Below are 21,481 nucleotides of genomic sequence, written 5' to 3'. Positions count from 1 at the left end.
AACCGATAGTTGCCAATTAATCACTATTATGTCCATGGCACAATCGCTAGTCCATATTCCAGCACTTGACTAGCACCAAACTACGTAGTCCTTATTATTTTGTGTGACGACCCCGAGCACAACACTCCTATGCCCTATTGTCTAAACTAAAGCTAAGCAATTAACCTATACCCCAAATAATTAACACTACCTATATGTGCACAAATCAGGTATTTTTTAAATCCGGAACCTATGGTCAACAAAAGTCAAACCGGTTCCGCGTAGGAACCAGTTCCAGGTATAATCGGGTATTTGACTGGTTTCTCCGGGTTTTTTTTCGGGTAGGGTCGGGTTTTTTTTAGTAGGGTCACGCATTGTCTCACATACCAACGTATGATACGCTAGTGGACGTACACTACACATCCTACATGTCATGTTACTCATGTTAGGGTATTTTTCAAGTTTTATTATCATTCCAACACATCTCAAGTATAGCATCAATATACTTCAAACACCATACAAGTTATAGTTAGAAGTACTAAATGTAAATAGCTTACGGCTTAATTAGTTGGATGGATAAATCAGTATAAATATGTAGATTATACAAAGTTTATATTCATTTTAAAACAAATTCAAACTTAACACCAACAGCAGGAGCTAAAATCACCTGGTCTGACATGTCGCAAATTCAGATCGCAACGCAACCGTTCTGTCACCCAAAATAGTTCAACTTATCAGGCATCGTTATCAAACGCCGATAAGAACCAAAACTTAGATAAGGTTGGGTTTTCCTTGCCTCCAAACCGGTTCAAGCTCAAACCAGTTTTGACTTTTGTTGAACCAAACCGGAACCGGCTCCAACCCAAACCTGTTTAAAAAGAAAAAAAATGAGCAACTCTACATCTTCAAGCGAGACGATCACAATATGTTTAGTTCAGTCATATTATGCAAGCGAGAAACGTGTCGCATACAAAGTTTGAAAGTGTTTTTTAAGCTCAATGAACTGATGAAGCAACAAACACATATTAGAGTAGATAATTTAAGTTAATTTGAGGATTTTACCAAAGACAATAAAGTATAGTCGAGATCTTTTGTCTCACCTATTATACAGCTATACAACCACACACTATGTTATACAATTACAAATGAGACTATTGCCAGACAAACACATCTGAACTCGATAAACTAACATATATCATGATATAATTTTGATCATCTGCAGCATGAACTCAAGTTTTAACAAGGAGTCACCATTTTAAGAGTAATGTAACTAGAGACTATTCTTTCCATCAAACCTATCCTATCTTTGATTCAACCGATCTTTTACACGGATCATTAAGCAGACTGCAGTAGTGCAGCGTATCTTTACAAAAGTTTTCAAAATATAAAAACCACCTCTTAAACTTGTTTGAAATCTCTATAGTAAAACTATAAGACACCTACGCAGTTAGTGTGGAAAAATATCGGATATTGGTCTAGGAACGCTATTTGAGATATCGGTTATCGCAGTGGGATATCGGTCAGATATAGGTAATTTTAATATCATGCAAAATTTATATACAAATGAAATTAACGTGTTAAATGTGAGAATCAAGTAGAGTAATTATATATACAAGTGGAGTAATTATGTAATTACATCAAAGAGTAATTATGTGTAGTTACTCTATGATGTAATTACATAATTACTCTACTTGTATATATAATTACTCTGCTTGATTCTCACGTTTAGCACGTTATTTCATTTGTATTTGATCCAAACCCTATATATATAGCACTTTAACACATAAGAATTTAGTATACTCTCCTACTATTAACAAATTATCCTTTTACAACTTGCAAAACACTTGTAGCAAGTAGAAACTGATTTAAGACTCAAAACATTGAGATTAAACACTAAAAGTTGAAAATTAAGACTTAAAACAATGATATCGGGAATATTTGTGATATGTCAGTGAAATGTCGGTTAAATATAGGCCAGATATCAGTCAATATCGCCGATATTATCGGTACCAATATTTCACATGAGGGCCCATATCCCACCGGTATCCCACCGATATTTACTGCATAGACACACACACACATACACACTTAATAAAAAAAAAGGACAGTTGTCCTATCCTAATCCGGTCTTTCTAGTTCCTGGCCAAGAACGACACTGCAAAACCGGGCACCAAAAACAAGCTCAACAATAGTAAAAAAAGGCTGCAGCTAAAAAACGAGAAAAAACCATGTGCTAAAAACGCCTTATTGGCCATTTTCATTATTCGTGCAGAGTTTAAGCTAGCATTTACTCGACTCTCAAACACGGGCTTATTTCTGCAAGGTAAACGCTCTAAGCACAAAGCGCAAGCCTTAAGCCTAGAAGCAAAGAACCTAAAATGTACGAGCCCGAGACAAGCAAGACGAAAAATGATCAAAACGAGGTAGTAGAATACGACTCTTAAACAAACACATAAGCTACAACTCCTACAAGTCAACAATATTACAATCGTTACAACGTAAAGTTTAAACAACAATAACCGTATCAAATTAATAACTTCAATAATCAAGTTAACACAACCTCAATAAAAATATAAAATGTCACAAATTCCACAATACCATACGATTTTCAAAAACGAGTACCTGAAACATGAGACGAATCAGTACCCGATATCCTCCGGATCACCAACAAACTCCGCAATCTGCTCCAACTTAACATTCAACAACTCATGCGTATCCGCATCCCTCACAACCGCAGTCTCGTTCTCCACATCCTTCTCCTGCAAACTCCCGTAAACACCCTTATACCTCCCGTACAATACCAGCACCGGCCCACCACGTCTCGGCAGCGCCGTCTCCAAACACTCCTGGTCAACGTTTTGTATAATCTCCCGACTATTATCCATCGACACGTCACAACTCGTCGGTCCCACCACATCCACAACCTCACCCTTTTGTAAATATAACCTCCCACCTTTTAACTCCTTACTTATTATTCTCACCCGTATCCGACTCGCTAACCACGACTTTGTTCTCGTACTCGTTCGCTTATCACTCGTGTTGTCTGTATTGTCTCTTTCCCGACCCCGTTTACTACTCGTTTTCTTATCCTTATCGTAATCTTTACTCCGGCTCGCAACCTTTTCCTTTTCCTTATTAATTTTCACTCCTCGGTTTTCGGTTCTAGTGTCGGTTCGGTTATTGGTCGGTGGGGCGGGTAAATCGTTAACGAACCCCAACCCTTCTTTCCCGGTCCGTAACTTAAACTCGAAAACCTTCACATCCTCTTTCGCGTTCTTCCCGACGCCTTGTCCTTCACGCCACCCGTATCCTTTCAACAACGCCTTCGCGAAATCCTCAACCGGCATCTCGTCGTACTCCTCAAACCCTCTATCTTCCGGCAAGTTATCCAAATCATTCCTCAACTTATTCAACATCAATTCATCAATCGACCCGACCCGACCCGTTTCAGAACCCGGGTCGGGTTTAGTATCCGAATTGGGTTTTTGACGGAGGTTAAGGCCGTATGAGATACTGGTGTCAACCGGGTCGATTGAAGTGTTTACGGTTTCGAATTGGATATTCGGGTCGTCGGATTTATCGGGTAAATCTAGGGTTTTTGACTTTTTATGTGGTCGCCAATTATTGGCGATTGGTACGATTAAACGGGTTTTGGAATTCGGGTCGATTAGGGTTTTTGACGGGTCGAATTCTGTGACGAATTCTTTGTTCAGAGAAGACGAGGTTGGTGATGGTTGTTCGGTTTGAGGTTGAGGTTGTTTTAATTGAGGTTGTTTTGATTGTTTTGAGGATGAGAGTGAGAATGATAGTTTCATCGTACCTGAATTATGTGACGACGGTTGTCGGATGGGTTCACCGGATCTGTGTGTTTTTGGTGGGTTTTGATATTGGAGCAAAGTCAAAGGAGAAGAGAAGGAAGGTGCGAGTGGGTTTTTATATAAGAACTGTTATAGTGCCCGGTAATAACTGAAAGCCGGAACATGATTTTTTCAATGTTCGAAAATCGAAACCAGTTATTTGAAAGACCTGATCTATACTTAAAACTAACCGAAAAATACCTGAAAATACTAAAAAAATAAAAACAAATGCAGCTTTTTAAAAAAACATAATATATACCCGGAAAAAAACCCGAATATAGGGTTTTTTTCAATACCCGAAAATATGGTATCCAAATACTTGGTTCAATACCCGATCTGAACCTGATGTATAGGATATTTTTTATTAGAGATAATACACGGATATGAACATGACCCGTGTATTGTCAATACCCGGTCATACCCGAAACCTGGAACAACCCGAACCCGGTTCTAGGTTATTAGAAAAACTGGATTTGTGCACCTCTATCACTAGATAGAATGATTGTTCGATTTTGGTTCGGTTTGTAAACGAGCCAAGCACGAGCAAAGGTTGTGTTTTGTATACGATTTTTTAAACTCTTAAAATATTTCTCACATTTGTTGATTTTGTAGTTTCATTTGTCCGTTTCAAGTTTTAGGATTTAAATGTGTATATCGTTAGACACATATTCTCATAGTTTGAAATGTGATAAAAACAGGCCGTCTTCGAGGATTTAAATATCTCGGCGGAGCCGAAATAAAAAGGCCCGTAGGCCTTAACAAATAACGAAAAATATAAGCTAATTTTTTATAAGCGACGATTAATGTTATAACAATAAATATAACAAAAATATAATATGAATGTAATACATAGATTTTTGAAACCATAAAACTTAATACTTATACGAGTTATTAATACAAAATTTATTAAAATTAATATATTTATTTTAATATATACTCAATTTTTTAAATTGTTTAAAGGATTTTAAATGTTATGTTAAAATAAGTTAAGAGTGAAATAGAACTAAAACAAAACTAAAAAGGGTGACTGTGTAAATAACATATTTAATTATGAAATGAAGAGCATGAGTTATTTTTGCCATTACTTGAACTTGATTTTGTTGTAAATTTTTTCACAAAGACTTTCCGGCAAAGCTATCTGGTGAACCTATTTTTCCGGTGATTTCGAAACACCAAAATTAACACCGATTCGACCAATTGACAGTGCGTTTGACTAAAGATCTTGTATATATCAAACGTATATATGTATAAAAAAAAATTATGCTCCCGAAACTTACATGCTCGGCCGGGGGTGCGGCTCACACACCCCTCGGGCCGGCTTGGATAAAAATACAATGTTTGCTGGTCCATTGGTTCAATTAATAAGCTTGATATTAAAAACCGGTTAATGGCCGAAAGATTAAGCAAGTACATGCAATTTTCACAAATTTAACCCGTTTGACTCTTTTTATTATATAATAAAATCAAGTACATTAATTACAATAGTCATAACCATATATTTATACTAAACTCTTTATAATTCTAACCAGACTCAAAATCTATTTTAGTAACTAAATAAACTCCTAGATAAACCTTAATAACGACTTAATAAATAATTCAACAATAATTATTTATGATTGATTCGATCTTTATCATTTTAATTCAAGATTAATATCTTCAATCCTAATTAACCTAACATTTTTTTTTAAAACGTGTCAAAGACTGGTCAAAAGTATAATATATTTTCGTCTTTACCAAGATTAGCAGTTATCTGTATGTGACGGGATTGACGTTAATTAGCTAAATCTATTTACTCGATGTGAATCGTGTAGACGAAGACTCGTGTAGCAACACAAAATATTAAAAATGTATATGATTTAAAGAGCTAACGTTTAAACTTTAAACCATCCATGTTTTTAGAGTGTTTCAAGGCTTATAATTTGGATGGTAGAGAGAGATGTGGTTATTCCGTTAAAATAATATTATTATTTTCCAAGTCCTATAAATACTCATTTGACATACAAAAAATAAAAAGCCATAAATAATAAAGAGAGACTTTCCGTTAGCGATCGTTTTCTCCGTTATCTTTCTCCTCGTCGACCGTCGCAACGGTTTGCCGTTGCTTAACGGCCGGCGTTATCTTCTCAACCATCTGTTAAACCGTAAGATTATTATCACCTTTTTATTAATATATTGTATGATTATATACGTATATATGTATATTCATCATTGGTTGCATTAGTGATTTCATGATCATATTTTTTTACATAAATTTATTATTTTTTTGTATTTGGATATCGATGCATTAGCATGCCTACGTCATGAATTTACACAATGTTAATTCATGACATTTTAACCTGCAAACGTGAAACATGATTAGATCACGTTTTACGTAAATTTACGTGGTGATATATAGACATGCAAATTACATGAATTGTTTTCACACAAACTTGCGTCGTGCATGTAGACATGCACACGTGATTTGATCACGGTTTCTCAACCAAATTTATGATTGATTGTCTCTGGATATCGATGCATTTGCAAGTCTACATGTCAGGAATTTACATGTAGACCTGCAAATGAGACATATATGTTTCCTAGGATTTGATCATGCATGTTACGTGATTTCACTATATCATTTAGTTAATTACGATTTCCACCATCGTGTTTGAAAATTCTAGGTTTAAATGAATTGTTCTTCATTTGATGTTTTTGTATGCGAGTTAGTGATCTACAAACGATTTTAGAGACCTCATTCTCCGTAAACTTGAAAACAAGATACGCTTGCTACCTAAGGCGCATTTGCCATTAGCAATAGATTATAGATGTACATATAGGCTGCAAAAAATGTGTTATATATTGCTAGTGATGTTTGCCTTCTATTAACGCTGTGGTATAGTATTTGAAATCTAAGAACATTATTATTTTTGGAACTAGATGTTGTAAAATGGAAGCAATTTAGTTATATAATACTCATTTTAGAAACAATGCATTTCTGCTGACTTATTTCTTTTGGAAAGAAGAAGAAAGGAATAAAGGAAACTGAAGTTTTGGACTAATTTCAAAGAGGGAACTGCGGTTTTCGTCCTCGTGGTTTTTCCAAATACGCGGTTTTAGTCCAATAGTTTCAAATTTGCGATTTTCGTCCCTGTGGTTTCATTTCACTTGCAATTAAACCCGAATTCATTAACCCCGTTAAGTTTGGTCGTTAAACACATCAGCGTGCCCCTCACGCGAGGAGCATTTTTGCCCCTTTTCTCCTCAAATAAACTCAGTCGTAATTCGCAAGCCCCCCCCCCCCCCCCCCCCTCACGTGAGGGGCTCGGGTTTAGTTGGGGGAAAAACGACAAAACTGCCCCTCACGTGAAAGGTACGCTGAAGGGTTTAGCGACCATACTTAACGGGGTTAATGAATTCGGTTTTAATTGCAGGTGAAATGAAACCACAGGGACGAAAATCGCAAGTTTGAAACTATTGGACTAAAACTGCGGATTTGGACAAACCACAGGGACGAAAACCGCAGTTTACTCAATTTCAAACTACAAAATATTCCTTTTCTAGAAGAAAAAAAAAAGAAAATTAAATAATTATAATTCAAACTTTAATTCATTTAGGCAAACATAATTCATATGTACAATTCAAACAATGACATTTCTAACTTGCACAATCATTATATGTAAATCTACAATGATTATGTGATCGAGATTACTCTCGACAATATAAGAGTGTCATTTGGTAGATAACAGTATGAATTATTACCGGGAAATGAGTCATACTTAGTTATAGTTTGCGTTATATTAAACTCCGATTTGCCAAAAGAATTTGGAAATTAATAACAAAAATTTGTAAACAATTTTATTTTAGGTTCCTCATCTACTGAATCATTGAATTACTTGTGACAGGGCAAGATGCTAGGATATATGCTAAACCGACTACTAATGTACGTCTTAAACTCTTAATTACTATTTATCAACATTAATCTTCTTTATATATTTATTAGAAACTTATGAAGCAGTTTGTGTAACTTGGATTAAACACCGATTGTGTCCAGATTGTTGCTTGCATATGCATATCCGGCTTATGAATGCTTCAAATCTATAGAGAAAAACAAACCAGATGTGGATCAACTTCGCTTTTGGTGCCAGTATTGGTATTGTATTTTATCGATGTTACTCGTATTATGACACACGTTATATAATCTTAATTATTAAAAGTTTAAAACCATAATCCTAATTTTTTCAGGATAATAATTGCTGCCATGACCGTATGGGATCCGTTTGGTGATGCCTTAATTGGATGGTAAGTGTGCAACAAAATCTAATAACATTTTGATTGGATATTGTATTAGGTATTCATTTTTATTCATTCATAAAAAAAAAAGAATTTCTACAAATTTTATATTTAATTAAGAATTCCATACAAGTCACTTGGCCAAAATGATTATAGTTATAATATAACTAGTATTCTTCACCCGCCGCGTTGCGGCGGGGTGCGAAACCATTATTGAAGCTCGGATGTTGATGACTGAGAGTCAAACGAATCTTCCCGATTTTGATCATCATAACTTCACAAAATAACACATGTTTACCTAAAAGCATGGGTAACAAAGAGACTCGAACTACGTTATCACCTATAAAAAAACGTTTAGAAAAGGGTTTTGTTTAGTTAAACCGACGGGTTGAACCATTTAACCATATTAGAGTCTTTAAACTATGAAGAGTTCAAACAACATATATCATCATTCAAATAGTTGATACATTGTTGGTCTTTGGAAACACAGAGCCACACGCATGCAAATAAATCCGAAACGTAAAACGTAGATAACAAACGACAGGCCGTTAAACTGGACATAAAATAGATGTAAAATTACAGACAGAAATCGTTAAAACAAATACCGATACCGGTCCAATAATACATACATGTGTATCTACCTAATAACGATAAATACCATCTCTAAACAAAATAATAACAATAAATAGCTTTTTGTTCTCTTTATCTACAATATTTTCCTGATAGGATGGCACTCAGTTTTGATGCATTCTTTTGAGAAGGATTTATCAAAGAGCTTGATTTATTCAAAATGACAGTAAGGGCATTTGAGGTGGTCTTTCAATTCAAAATCCTGCCAACATATGCTATTTCAGACACAAAAGCTATTCTATATACAAATTAAAAACAGAAAAAAAGAATAATGTAAAAACAAAATAGCCAAACCAATTCAATGAATACAACATCACCTCTTTTTTTCATAGTAATGGAACTATATTTTATAACCTCAACATTACAAACGAAGCTGAAATAAATCGCCGCCAAGTTTGTCAAGTTCAAGGATGTAGAGCCTGCCATTTCCAACAAAGAAAGCAATCACATAGATTAATATACAACATTTTATTAGAAACTTCATTTTTATTTTTCTTTAGAAGCTAACATGGCTGTGTACATGAGCATGGCATAGCCATGTCAAAACATTTTACAAAAAAGATTAATTTTTCTAGGAAAACGACTGTTATGCCAAAGAATTAACATACACCTATTTATTGAATGCAACACTACTATGTATATAGAATTGACAGTCATGCTCTTGTTTTAAAACTTTGAGCTAACGTTATGTCAAGAATTCATACTTGTGCCCTACACTTAAACTCCTAAACTAACCCTTTACAAAAATATTAAAAAGGTTATTCGGCTGAAACCAAAAACTGAACTCAAATTACAAAATAGACTCGAGCCAAATAACCCGAAAACCAGATAAACATGTGAATAGGTGATAAAAACATGTGCTAGTGAATTAGTGATATCCAAGTAATAGTTGTAAATGCAAAAACGAAAATTTTAAGTTAAAAACCATATTTGTCTTTTTTTTAGCTTCCTGCAACAATCAACCAAATAAAAGAAATATGTACACCATAGTCATGTTGGTAGATGATTAGCATAATTCGGCAAACTCTTAGCATAGTTAAGGTCAAAGTGATTTGCTAGATGAGGCGAGTTAACACTTAATATTGCCTAAAAAAGTTAATCATGTATCAGGTTAATGAAGTTTTTAGTGATCGAAGAGCCACTACCCGGGTATTCGGTTTAATCAGTAATTTTCTTTTAAGGTCAAAGTGGTGATAGTCCAACAACGAAGTCAAATACTCAAAACGAATTAGTATTAAAATTATTAATCAGTAATCACTCACTGTACAAAGCCCTAATTTCAACAGAAATTATCTAATTGGGAGTTAAAAATTTGAAATTAGAGCAATCAAACCAAACCTGTAGAAGCATATATCAAATAAATCATGGATGAGCATCTTCCTTGGGCGTGCTCATGTTCGTTCATTTAACTTTAACGAACAAACGATTGAACATGAACAATCAATTGAACGTGTTTTTCTTGTTCGTATTCGTTAGTTAATAAAATGAATGTGCTCGTATTCGTATGTTAACATAAACCATTGGTTCACGAACTTAAATGTGTGAACATAATGGAACCTATATGAAGAACATAGACTAGTTAAAAGTAAACATGAACATCAATTTGTTTGCCTTAAAACCTTAATAAAATTAGACTAAATTCTAGTGAATGATTTTACTGAATTTCATTAAACTAGGCTAAATTGTAATAGACTTAAAAAGAATTATATAAATATATAAACTAACAAACGTAAGCTAGCAAACATAAATCAATGAACCCGGACGAAGATAAATATATGTACAAAAACGAATTTAAATGAATTAAGGTGACATGTGTTCATGTTCGTTCCATCGTTCACTTACGAGCTTCCTATCGAACAGTTCACGAATATTTCACTCAACGTTCAACTCATTTACATACCTAATATAATTTTATTCTTTTTAACTATATTTACATTTTGTTTTGTTGTTATTTGTAGGCTGCCTTTGTATAGTGAAGCAAAGTTGGCAATTTGTGTATACTTGTGGTATCCCAAAACAACGGTAAGGTTTCCACAACAAAATAACTATGGTTTAAATTGGATTTAGTCTTCATTTTTGTTTGTTTTTAATTATTCTAGGGAGCAACATATCTTTATGGGACGTTTGTGAAGCCATATTTGTCGAAACATGAATCCGAGATTGACCGTACCATATCACAACTGAAGACTAGGGCCGGAGACTCCGCGTCACTTTACTTCCAAAGGATCTTAGCCTATAGTCAAACAAGGATTGTTGAAGTTGTTCAACTAGTTATGGCACAATCTTTACAAAGGCCCCAACCTGCTCCGGTATGATTCGTTTTTTTTAATATTATAGCATAAATGAGCCAAGCCGAGCTCAAGCTCGACTAGTCATTTTTTTCTAATTTGAGTTCAGCTTGCTTATTATTTATTAATCAATTTATTTATATACGTTATAAACAAAAATACACAGGAAGCTGCAAAGAAAACCGCTAAATGATGAATTTGATACATGAGGGTCATCATCTCCACATGTTAGTCTACAAGCTGTGATTATTTAGGCATTGTGAGATTGATCCATGTAACCTTTTCTCTGTATATCTATATATTTATTTATTAATGAAACTACACCCGATATTTGTGTATTATACGGGTTGTAAAAAAACATTTTCTTATGCATGTTGATGATTAAGATAATAGCCGTGCCGGTCAACAAACACTACTAGAAAAGTGAATATTAAGTAGTAAAGTACCGAGCGAGCAGTACTTGTTTTAACTCGTCTAAAAAGTTTATACGAGCAAACTGCTTAATTGAAATTATTTAATTACCATAAATTTTCACCTAATTGATATCAAGTGGTGAATCTATGATGTATCTAGTGTTGCCGGTCAAAAGAAATATTGTTGACGTGTTTATATTCAAGGGTTGGACTCTTGACAAGTACGAACCAGATCTATTTAGCCTTTCCCAAGCTTTAGATGGACTTGCCACAAAAAGCAACTCCTTAGAAAGAATGAACGGCCTTGTACCACCCTCTGACGCTCAATATATTATACGATGTATGTCTTCACCCTTTCGACATATTTGGTAATGTATATTGTTGTTATGACTCACGATAATTCATTCAGTGTTTCATTACATGCACGTGACCAATAATCATCAATAACGAACAATTGACATAACTCATTAGACATTACAAGTCATAGTTAACTAGATCACTATCAAAATTAAAGATTAATCAAAGATCACTCATTATACCTCTAGTTTATACCACCCTAATATCATACCAAAACATATCTTCGCATAGAGTTGCCCTTTAATCGAGTTTCCATGTTCGAACACAACTTACACAATTTCCTACTGTTAGTCCCCATGAAGGTCACACGCACAACACAAACTATATTGTTTTCGATCTCATCAATAAATAAGGTATTGATCAGGGATGAACTCGGTGCGGATCCCTAATTTCTCAAAAACTTGATAGCAATTCTGAAAATGCTCAGCTCAGTACCGATATAGGACGGTTCGGTATCATAGACAGAAACACAGTAAATTAATACTGGTACCGACTTGTAACGATCCCCCGATTTCTCAAAAAATTAGTACCACTACTAAAAATGCTCGTGCTCGGTTTAGTACCAATATAGGATGATACTAGTATCGTTGGCAAAACCACACAAGAACCAGTCGACCTATACCAAATCCAAAATTTCTCGAAAACTTGGTATCGGTACTAAAATGCTCAGCTCAGTTTAGATACGGGACAGTGCCCGCATCATAGGCAGGCGCGCAATAAGAACTGATAACGAACTTCCCGATCTATAGCTTCTCAAAAACTTGGTATCAGTACCAAAAATGCTCAGCTCAATACAAATATGAGACAGTACCCGTATCATAGGCAGACACGCAATAAGGATTGGTAACGAACTTCCCGATCCTGAATTTTTTAAAAATTTGGTACCGGTACCGAAAGTGCTCAGCTCAGTACACATACGATACGAGGCGGTAACGGTATCGTAGGCAGAGACACAGTGAGAACTAGTAACAAATTTCCCGATTATGATTTTCTTAAAAACTTGGTATCGATACCGAAATCGTTAAAAAAAAGGAAAAAGAAAAACAAAACAAAAAAAAAGAATTAAAAAAGGAAAAAAAATAAAGATTTGTATGAGCCAATAACATTGTCTTCCCCCCATTCTTCCAATACCACCATTTCATTTCATATTATTATTTTCTTCTTCTTCTCACACCGCCATTGATTTTGATTTGTTTCATCCCAAGTTCTTCCTTCTTCAATTTTCATTACGCACTTCACTCCGATTCAAACTCTAACCCTAATCCCCAATTTCTCACAATCAATTATGACCCACTTTCATTCATTCAATCTCAATTTCAAATCAACAACATGTATATCAATCAATTGATTCAATTCATTCGTCAATTGATTGATTAATTCCAAAACCCGTTCTTAAAATTGTTGGTTTCATCGTTAATTATTTATAATTAGGGTTCGATTTGAGATCTGGATGTAATAATAATAACAATATGGATATGGATTATAATAATAATAATAATAACGGAGATGTGATTCGTCTGGAACCTGAATTGTTGCAGCTGAATGAAGTGTCTTCGGTGGCGATTAAGTCCAATTCTTATGTTGCAGATAAGCTGTTCGACCAATGGCTTTCGCTTCCCGATTCCGCTGCTTTGGTAATTATTGTCATTTAATTGTTATTACTGTTTGTTTTGATCGTTTCGATGTGATGTTTGTTAGTAAAGTGATGTTTGTTAGGATCTTGGTAATTAAATATGCGAAAATACACGAACACGAGAAGCAAGGTTTTACGTGCTTCGGTCTAAACTGACATACGTCCACGGACTGCAACTAGGAATTTGTTATGATATGGCTATATATATAGAGGTAGATAGTAATTAATAATATAATGCAAATATGTTTAGACTTTAGACTTTAGAGTTACCTTTTGTACGCAAGTTGACATACGTCCACGGTGGGAATTTATTATTATATATGACTATATATAGAGATAGTAATTAAGGATAATTGCTAGGATCTCGGTTATGCAAAACATTAGGCACAATAATTTACGTGGTTCGGTCTAAGCTGACCTAGGTCCACGTGCTGCAACCAGGGATTTATTATTATATATGACTATATATAGAGATGGATGGTAGTTAATGATATAATGCAAGTATGTTTAGACTTTAGAGTTACCTTTTGTACGTAAGCTGACATACGTCCATCGGCTGCAAGGAGGAATTTATTATTATTTGACTATATATAGAGATAGATAGTAATTAATGACATAATGCAAATATGTTTGGACTTTAGAGTTGCCTTTTGTACGTAAGCTGACCTAAGTCCAGGCTACAACCAGGAATTTATTATTGTCTCTAAAGATGTGTGATGAGAGATTACATGTGCAAGATATGTCTATATATAGATATGTTTAGACTTTAGAGTTATGGCCTTTTGAATATATGTCTAATAATATGTACATACTGATATAAGGCTAGGTGTTTCACTTTGCTTCATACATAATCATAACATTGACATCATTTAGTATTTAGGTTTTCGGCATTATGACGCGAATAAGGGCTAGAATTTGTAGCTAGTAATAAATTCTCATTGCTTGACATAACACTTTATTCTAGTTACTATTATTGTTCATTATGATCTTGATAATTTATTTGATGCAACACGGTTATTAGGAAAGTGATAATAATTGTTACATGTTTGGACTTTAGAGTTACCTTTTGGACATTGGTATAGATGTATGATAAGTGCATGCTGATTACGGCTAGATATTTAACTTTGTATCATAAGGACATGCAGTATACTAGCGTGGAGACCATGCGTGGGTTGATGTGGCAACAGAATGATGAGAATGGAACACCATGCCGCCCCCCTAACCACTCACCTTTGCATGGTGTAAAATGGTTCCAGCCCCACACAGCATTCTCTTTAGGGTTGTGAGGTGTCACAATTCTATTGGTTTCGTTTTTTTACCTTTCTAGTATTAAAATTATAAAAAAGAAAAGAGAATGGAGAATGATAGGTATAACATAGGTTGAGTGCTGGGGATGAATGGTGAAGGAGGTGGTGAGGTGGCGCCATGGTGATGATGTGGCACAAAATGGAGAATGGTATGTATAACACATGGCCTAGATGATCACAACATTGACATGATTTAGCATACAAGTTTTGAATATGTTTGGACTTTAGAGTTACCTTTTGAACATTTATATGATAAGTACAAACTGATATAGGGCTAGGTATTTCACTTTGCTTCATAAATAATCACAGCATTGGCATAATTTAATCTTCAAGTTTTTGACATTATGACGCGAATAAGGGCTAGACATCATTAAGTATTCAGGTTTTTGACATTATGACGCGACTAAGGGCTAGGTTTTGTAGGCAGTAATAAATTGTTATTGCTTGACATAACACATGACGCTTTGATGTAAACAGAGACAAAATATGCTTCTGGACTTCTTAAATTATGTCTTTTTTTTTCTCTTTTATAAGATAGAATACTTTTTTCTAAATTGAAATTATCATCAATATCTTATTCATTTAAGGCTGCTATATTCATTACTTTTATCCTTTTTAGTGACATTTCTTTATTTTTAGCACTTAAATAATGCAAACATTTCTGTTATTTTGCTTTTATAAATATAGTAAAACGTGTTTTGCAGCTCACAAAGTAGCAACAACATATGCCTTAAATTATTGGTTTTTGTTATAAATAGAATACTTTTGTTTTTTAAACTGAAATTAATTATTGGTTTTTGTTATCATCTATATTCATTACTTTTATCCTTTTAGTGACATTTTCCCAATTTTAAGACTTACATAATGCAAATATTTCTATTATTATGCTTTTTGACATATAAGTTCTTTTCACGGGCAATCAATGCTGTTAAATGCAACCTTAAGTATTCATAACTTGTTATTATTCATTCTAGTATCCCTTTTGTGTAGTTTATGGTTATTTTATATATAAATAAAATTGTGTTTTTTTTTATGTTGTTTCATACAGGTGAAGTCTTTGTTATGCAAGGCTAAAACAGGTGTATCGTTGAATGTATCTGGAGCAACTTCCAGCCCGAAATCTGCTAACAATCTTGTGCCTCCACTTTCACCAAGAAGCTCTTCGGGTTCACCTCGTTTTACAAAACAGAGGGCGGGCCCGTCTGCTTTAGGTTCATCTTTGAAAATAGCTAACGAGCCCATAAAAGAGTTAATACCTCAGGTCTGTATAGGCACAAAAATGGGCGGGTTTGGTGGGCCGGGTAAATGGGTAGTTTTTGTTGGGCTAAAAGTTGGGTCGGGTTGGGTTGACATGAACATTATTTATCAATATTTTTTGTACATATTTATTGTGTTATATATGATTAAAGTCTGTTTGGGTACTATATATATATATATATATTGTGACAGGAAATCGGTAGTTTATGTTTGGGCCAAATCAACACACTTTTTGTCCAAGTTCTTTTAAAGATTTTCTATATATGTTAGATATGTTAAACATGTTTACAAAGATAATATTGTTAAATTATTAATCTTCTTCCTCTTTTCTTTGATCTAAGTTTCCCGTTCATAAGTAAACGGGCTGAACTGCACTCCTGGTTGACCCAAAACACTTTTATGCTCATCATGTTCTTTTACTTTTCTAAATATTTAGTGTGTAAAACTAATCTAGTTTTCTTGTTTGACTCGCCATGGATACGATTGGGTTGGCCAAATCACTTTCTCTTCAACGTTTTCAAAACATATTCATAAAATATAATGTAATAAATAATATTACAAAAATATTTTTTTGCAATATTCATCTAGGTTTGATTAATTTGGCTAGGAGGTTGTATTTTGACCCATTTGTGCCATTAAACCCATTTTATTTGTTATTTTGCAGTTTTATTTTCAAAATGGGCGTCCAGCGCCTAATGAACTAAAAGAACGTTGCTTATCTAGAATTAATCAGCTCTTCCATGGTCATGCCAATGGACTATCTTTAGATGGTGAGATTTAAATTTAGTTGCATTTTTTACTTCATATAGACAGTTAAATAATATAACTAAAGTATTGGGATTTTGCTAATTTTGCTTTTGATAACTGAACAGAATTCAAACTTGTTACTAAGGAAATATGCATGCTTCCATCTTTCTTCTCTAGCACTATTTTTAAAAAGATAGGCGTTGGTGATACTGGCCTTGTAACCAGGTGAAATTTATTATTATTATTTCAAAATGTTATGAATCTTTTTACATCTAAAATTCTTAATTTTCTTATACATATTTCAGGGATGCATTTGTGGATTTTTGGGTGAATGGTAATATGCTGACTAAAGATATATCAACCCAGATATTTACACTGCTAAAGCAGCCTGATTTGAGATACTTAACTCAGGTAATTATCTGTATATCTGTTTTTTTTCTTTCAACATAAACCACTTTAGTAAAATAATGTCTACCAAAATTCAGATGTTGTTAGAAGGTTATTAGTATTTTGTATATCTACTTTTAAGTCAGATCTTCCACTAATATTTATTATTCATTTTTGAATTTTTGAAAATAGGAGGATTTCAAACCGATACTTCGTGAACTTTTAATGACTCATCCCGGGTTGGAATTCTTACAGAGCACACCTGAATTTCAAGAGAGATATGGTACGATTTCGTTTTTATTTGTTTATTCTTTTTAAATTTTATTGGGATGGATAGTATTCACCAATTCATCTAAACATATACTTTTTTTTAATGAGCAGCTGAAACGGTAATATACAGAATTTTTTACTACGTGAATAGGACGGGTAATGGTCGTCTTACTCTCAGGGAACTCAAACGTGGAAATTTAATTGCTGCAATGCTTCATGCTGACGAAGAAGAAGACATAAACAAAGTTTTAAGGTAATAATTTATTATTATTATTATTTAAATGGATTACCCTTTTCATTTTCAGATGTATGAATTATGGGTGAGCACGAAACTGAAATAAACGAATGTAACCTGAATAACTGTTGCAACTGAACTTAACAGGAACCAGCGGTTTTGGTTTTGCTATAACCAAAAACTGATAAAGTGGATTAAAGTAGAAATTTTAGTTCCAGATGTGTAATAATCAATTACTTATTACCAAAAGAATTTTGGCCCAAAGTCATTATTTTGGGCCTTTTTTTCTCAAAGTATTCAAAGCCCAAACGGAAAACCGAAAAAATGAACCCGAAACCAAAAACCAAAAAGTTTGAAAACAAACTGTTTTCAAAAAACCAAAATTTTGGTTTATGGCTAGGTTTGAGCCCAAAACGGACATTTATTATATCTTCTTTTTTTTACCCAAACAGACATTTATTATATCTTTTCTTATTTCATGCAGATTCTTCTCGTATGAGCACTTTTATGTAATATATTGCAAGTTCTGGGAGTTGGATACGGACCATGATTTCTTGATTGATAAAGATAATCTTATTAGATACGGAAACCATTCACTTACCTACAGAATTGTTGATCGAATATTCTCCCAGGTTTGTAATTTATTTCAAGAATTATTATTTTTTATATATTTTCTAGTGCTTTTTTTCTGAATGGTATTTTTAGCCAATTTGCTTATCAACGGGTCAAAACGCAGGTTCCAAGAAAGTTTACAAGTGAAGTTGAGGGTAAAATGGGATATGAAGATTTTGTTTACTTCATTTTATCTGAAGAGGACAAATCATCTGAGCCTAGTCTTGAGTACTGGTATAACTGTTAAATAGTTATCTTTTATATTTATACCTTTGGTGTCTTGAATTAAATTATTATTGAAATAATAATTTTATTTCAGGTTTAAGTGCATTGATTTAGATGGAAACGGGGCGCTGACTAGAAATGAGTTACAATTTTTCTATGAAGAACAGTTGCATAGGATGGAATGTATGGCTCAAGAGCCTGTTCTTTTTGAGGACATATTATGTCAAATTGTTGACATGGTCAAACCACAGGTACTTGGGTCCTATTGGTGTAACAGGCTGGGCACAGGTTGGGTATCATGTCAAAACGAGTTCATTTTGAAACAGGTGTTTTTTTTAGTGAAGTCGAATGTTTAATATGCACGCGCGCGCGCACACACACACGCATATTTCAGAACCAAGAATACATTGAGAACTGCATAATGCACTTGTATCACTTGCTTTAAATGTTATAATGTAACTGCCTACCTCATTAAATCATTAATGCACAACGTACAATTGTTTTATGATACCCAAGCTCAGATCGATTAAAAGCTCGAAACGGGTCAAGCTATTTTGAGCTCGAGCCGAGCCTCAAATAAAGCTCGTTTAGTTATTGAGCCCGAGCTCGAACCTTATATGGGAAACTCGTTTAGGCTCGTCGATCCTTGTGTATTTTAAGTCTTACCTTATTTGGACTTATATGTATCAATTTCACCAAACGCAGCCGAGCTCGAGCCGAGCTTTGGCTCGTTTAAGGTACTACACAAAAGAGCCGAGCTCGAGCCAAGCCCGGGCTTGAAAAACAACTCACGAACCAAGCTCGAGCTTTAGAAAAAGAGCTCGAAATGAACCGAGCTCGAACTCTTTCGTTTACACTAATATGATAAAAGAGGTAGGTCCCAAGAGGGGCTATTCTTTTAATTTTTAATTTTTTGTAGTTAAGGTTTTTGGTTTTTTATTATTCAATGGGCCCCACAGTTTAAAAAAAACATGCAAGAGGTGTGTTTTTGTCTTTTTTTTTTAAAATTTAACAGAAAGTTAACCTTCATCTATTTTATTGACCATTTATGTTATGTTTATGGGCCCCACAGTTTTAGTTTAAATCTTCTAGTATAATGGTATTTTTGTCATTATTTTTATAAAATTTAGCAGAAAGGTTAACATGTTTTAGTTGAAAACACAATACAGATGGACCCATTCATAAAATCATAACTAGTCAATAACTCAGTATTGCCAAAGTTTAATTTAATTCGATATTTTTGTCACATATTTTCTTAAATCATGAAAAATTTAATTTACAGGATGAGGAGTATTTCACTTTACAAGATTTAAAAGGAAGCAAACTTTCCGGCAGTTGTTTCAACATCCTATTTAACCTTAACAAGTTCATGGCGTTTGAATCTCGTGACCCCTTTCTCATTCGTCAGGTACATAATTCCTCTATTAATCAGGTATAGAAACGTAAATAACCAGTAAATAACCGTTTTGTCAAAAACAGGAGCGCGAGAATCCGACATTAACCGAGTGGGACCGGTTTGCTCATCGGGAATATATTCGGCTTTCAATGGAGGAAGATGCAGACGATGCTTCTAACGGTAGTGCAGATGTTTGGGATGAGTCTCTTGAGGCCCCATTTTGACCACATTTAATTGAGGTATTTAACAAAACAATATTTAAAATGCTGTTATAATTTTAAATATTGTTTATTTATTTTCTTAAGTGTATTTATTGTGCAGGTGAACTAGGATGCAGTTTTTTTTAAAGTTAAAGCAGGATGGTTACATCATAAATTAACTCATATTTTTGGAACACTTTTTTTAAAGCATTTTTGGTTTATTATTATTATTTTTAATATGCACGTTTTTTAAATGGGTTTGGACGATGAGATGTATGTTGCAATTTGAGTTTATGTATGTAATATCAGTAGATTTGTTGTAACATCACTCGGTACCTTTAAATCGAAAGCGATAGAACACTTTGTTTTACGAGTTTATGTCTACTTTTTACTTTTTTTTTGGAATTTAGTCGCATCTTATCCATTTTCGGGTTTTGATTCACTTTATCTTGAAATAATTGGATTTTAATAATCAGCCGATAATAATCCCAATTGAGTTTATTCCCACCGGTGGTCCCAAATTTTAAAAAATTGGCTCTATGTGATGCTTTGTTAAAATGAATTTTTAGGTTCGAAATGATTATACGAGCTAACTGATGTAAACTTAGTTTGAAACAATGCTCAAACACCCGATTTGAAGTAATAATCAAGTTGTTTGGAGCATCATTTCGAGCTAAGTTTTACATCAGTCAACTCGTATTCTCCTTCCAACCAAATCCTAGCTTTTCAAAATGGCTTTTTGAAAAAGCCAATAAGCTACTAAGCATTTTTCAAACTCGATCCCAAACATTAGTTGGATTATTAAAATGTAAGCATAGCCTGTGAGAATTATGGCTCAATATGAGTCGTCTTTTGTCATTGGGTGAGCTTAATTCGTTGGTTGTTAAAAAAGGAGTTGATACAAGATTTTAATAACAAAATAAAGTATTAAATACATGCTACTATTGTTTTCTATTAAATTTTGATGCTGAGAAAATTTTAATAAATGTTACATATATTGAAAAATGAATGTACAGAAACAATGAGGCAAGTCTTTCACCACAAGCAAGAATTCTGTTTTGGCCCTATTCCTGTTTATTACTTTTAGAGAGCTAAAGACAACAAATTATGTACGAATTTACTTTTACATGATGTACGACAGATTTCTGTTTTGCCTCTTCACTTCTAACGTTTAGTATAACAAATTTATGTTTGGCATGAATCTTGTTTACTTTTAACTTTTAGTGTATATTCTGTACCTAAAAAATATTCTGTTTTTAAGAGTTAAAACATACAAAAGGTGTCTGTTTACCTAGTTTTATTATAGTACAATAATTTCATTCTTGTTATTTATGTAAGTGATGTGGTCTAAATTATATAAATATTCGCTACACTTTAAATAGTTTTTGAATGTGTTTTTATTAAACAATAGTCCTTATT

At 33.7% G+C, this 21,481-nt stretch overlaps 2 protein-coding genes and 1 pseudogene across 3 annotated transcripts; 2 read left to right on the top strand and 1 right to left on the bottom strand.

The window, feature by feature from the left end:
* Positions 1 to 569: 569 nt before the first annotated feature.
* On the bottom strand, positions 570 to 3,906 carry LOC143559538 (protein MOS2 pseudogene; annotated as a pseudogene). Its single transcript, XR_013139956.1, has 2 exons — positions 2,602 to 3,906; positions 570 to 847 (listed from the first exon to the last, which is right to left on the bottom strand). The product of XR_013139956.1 is annotated as a protein MOS2 pseudogene (transcript).
* Positions 3,907 to 7,680: 3,774 nt separating this feature from the next.
* On the top strand, positions 7,681 to 11,216 carry LOC143559529 (HVA22-like protein i). The gene is made up of 4 exons (XM_077048069.1): positions 7,681 to 8,114; positions 10,694 to 10,757; positions 10,835 to 11,044; positions 11,190 to 11,216. Exons 1-4 carry the CDS (start codon positions 8,074 to 8,076, stop codon positions 11,214 to 11,216), a joined length of 342 nt encoding a protein of 113 aa, XP_076904184.1. The 5' UTR covers positions 7,681 to 8,073.
* A 1,427-nt stretch (positions 11,217 to 12,643) lies between these two features.
* Positions 12,644 to 20,411, top strand: LOC143559537 (serine/threonine protein phosphatase 2A regulatory subunit B''beta-like). Its single transcript, XM_077048075.1, has 13 exons — positions 12,644 to 13,427; positions 15,782 to 15,994; positions 16,655 to 16,760; positions 16,863 to 16,962; positions 17,043 to 17,148; positions 17,317 to 17,407; positions 17,506 to 17,647; positions 18,114 to 18,261; positions 18,366 to 18,475; positions 18,561 to 18,717; positions 19,749 to 19,874; positions 19,946 to 20,101; positions 20,184 to 20,411. Exons 1-12 carry the CDS (start codon positions 13,263 to 13,265, stop codon positions 20,084 to 20,086), a joined length of 1,605 nt encoding a protein of 534 aa, XP_076904190.1. The 5' UTR covers positions 12,644 to 13,262; the 3' UTR covers positions 20,087 to 20,101; positions 20,184 to 20,411.
* The last annotated feature ends 1,070 nt before the right edge of the window (positions 20,412 to 21,481 follow it).

The sequence above is a fragment of the Bidens hawaiensis genome, unplaced genomic scaffold, assembly GCF_021521415.1.
Source record: "Bidens hawaiensis isolate Kalapana, Puna unplaced genomic scaffold, B.hawaiensis_p1.1 tig00019925_1, whole genome shotgun sequence".
Taxonomy (NCBI): Eukaryota; Viridiplantae; Streptophyta; class Magnoliopsida; order Asterales; family Asteraceae; genus Bidens; species Bidens hawaiensis.
This window is presented reverse-complemented; position numbering and strand designations above follow the sequence as displayed.

Excerpts from the sequence above, each read along its gene's own strand:
- LOC143559529 (XM_077048069.1), top strand. The coding sequence starts at position 8,074 with ATGACCGTATGGGATCCGTTTGGTGATGCCTTAATTGGATG. Across the intron at positions 8,115-10,693 it reads GGTGATGCCTTAATTGGATG|GCTGCCTTTGTATAGTGAAG; the intron begins GTAAGTGTGCAA and ends TGTTATTTGTAG. Across the intron at positions 10,758-10,834 it reads TGTGGTATCCCAAAACAACG|GGAGCAACATATCTTTATGG; the intron begins GTAAGGTTTCCA and ends TAATTATTCTAG.
- LOC143559537 (XM_077048075.1), top strand. The coding sequence starts at position 13,263 with ATGGATATGGATTATAATAATAATAATAATAACGGAGATGTGATTCGT. Across the intron at positions 17,149-17,316 it reads ATTTGAGATACTTAACTCAG|GAGGATTTCAAACCGATACT; the intron begins GTAATTATCTGT and ends TTTTGAAAATAG. Across the intron at positions 17,408-17,505 it reads TGAATTTCAAGAGAGATATG|CTGAAACGGTAATATACAGA; the intron begins GTACGATTTCGT and ends TTTAATGAGCAG.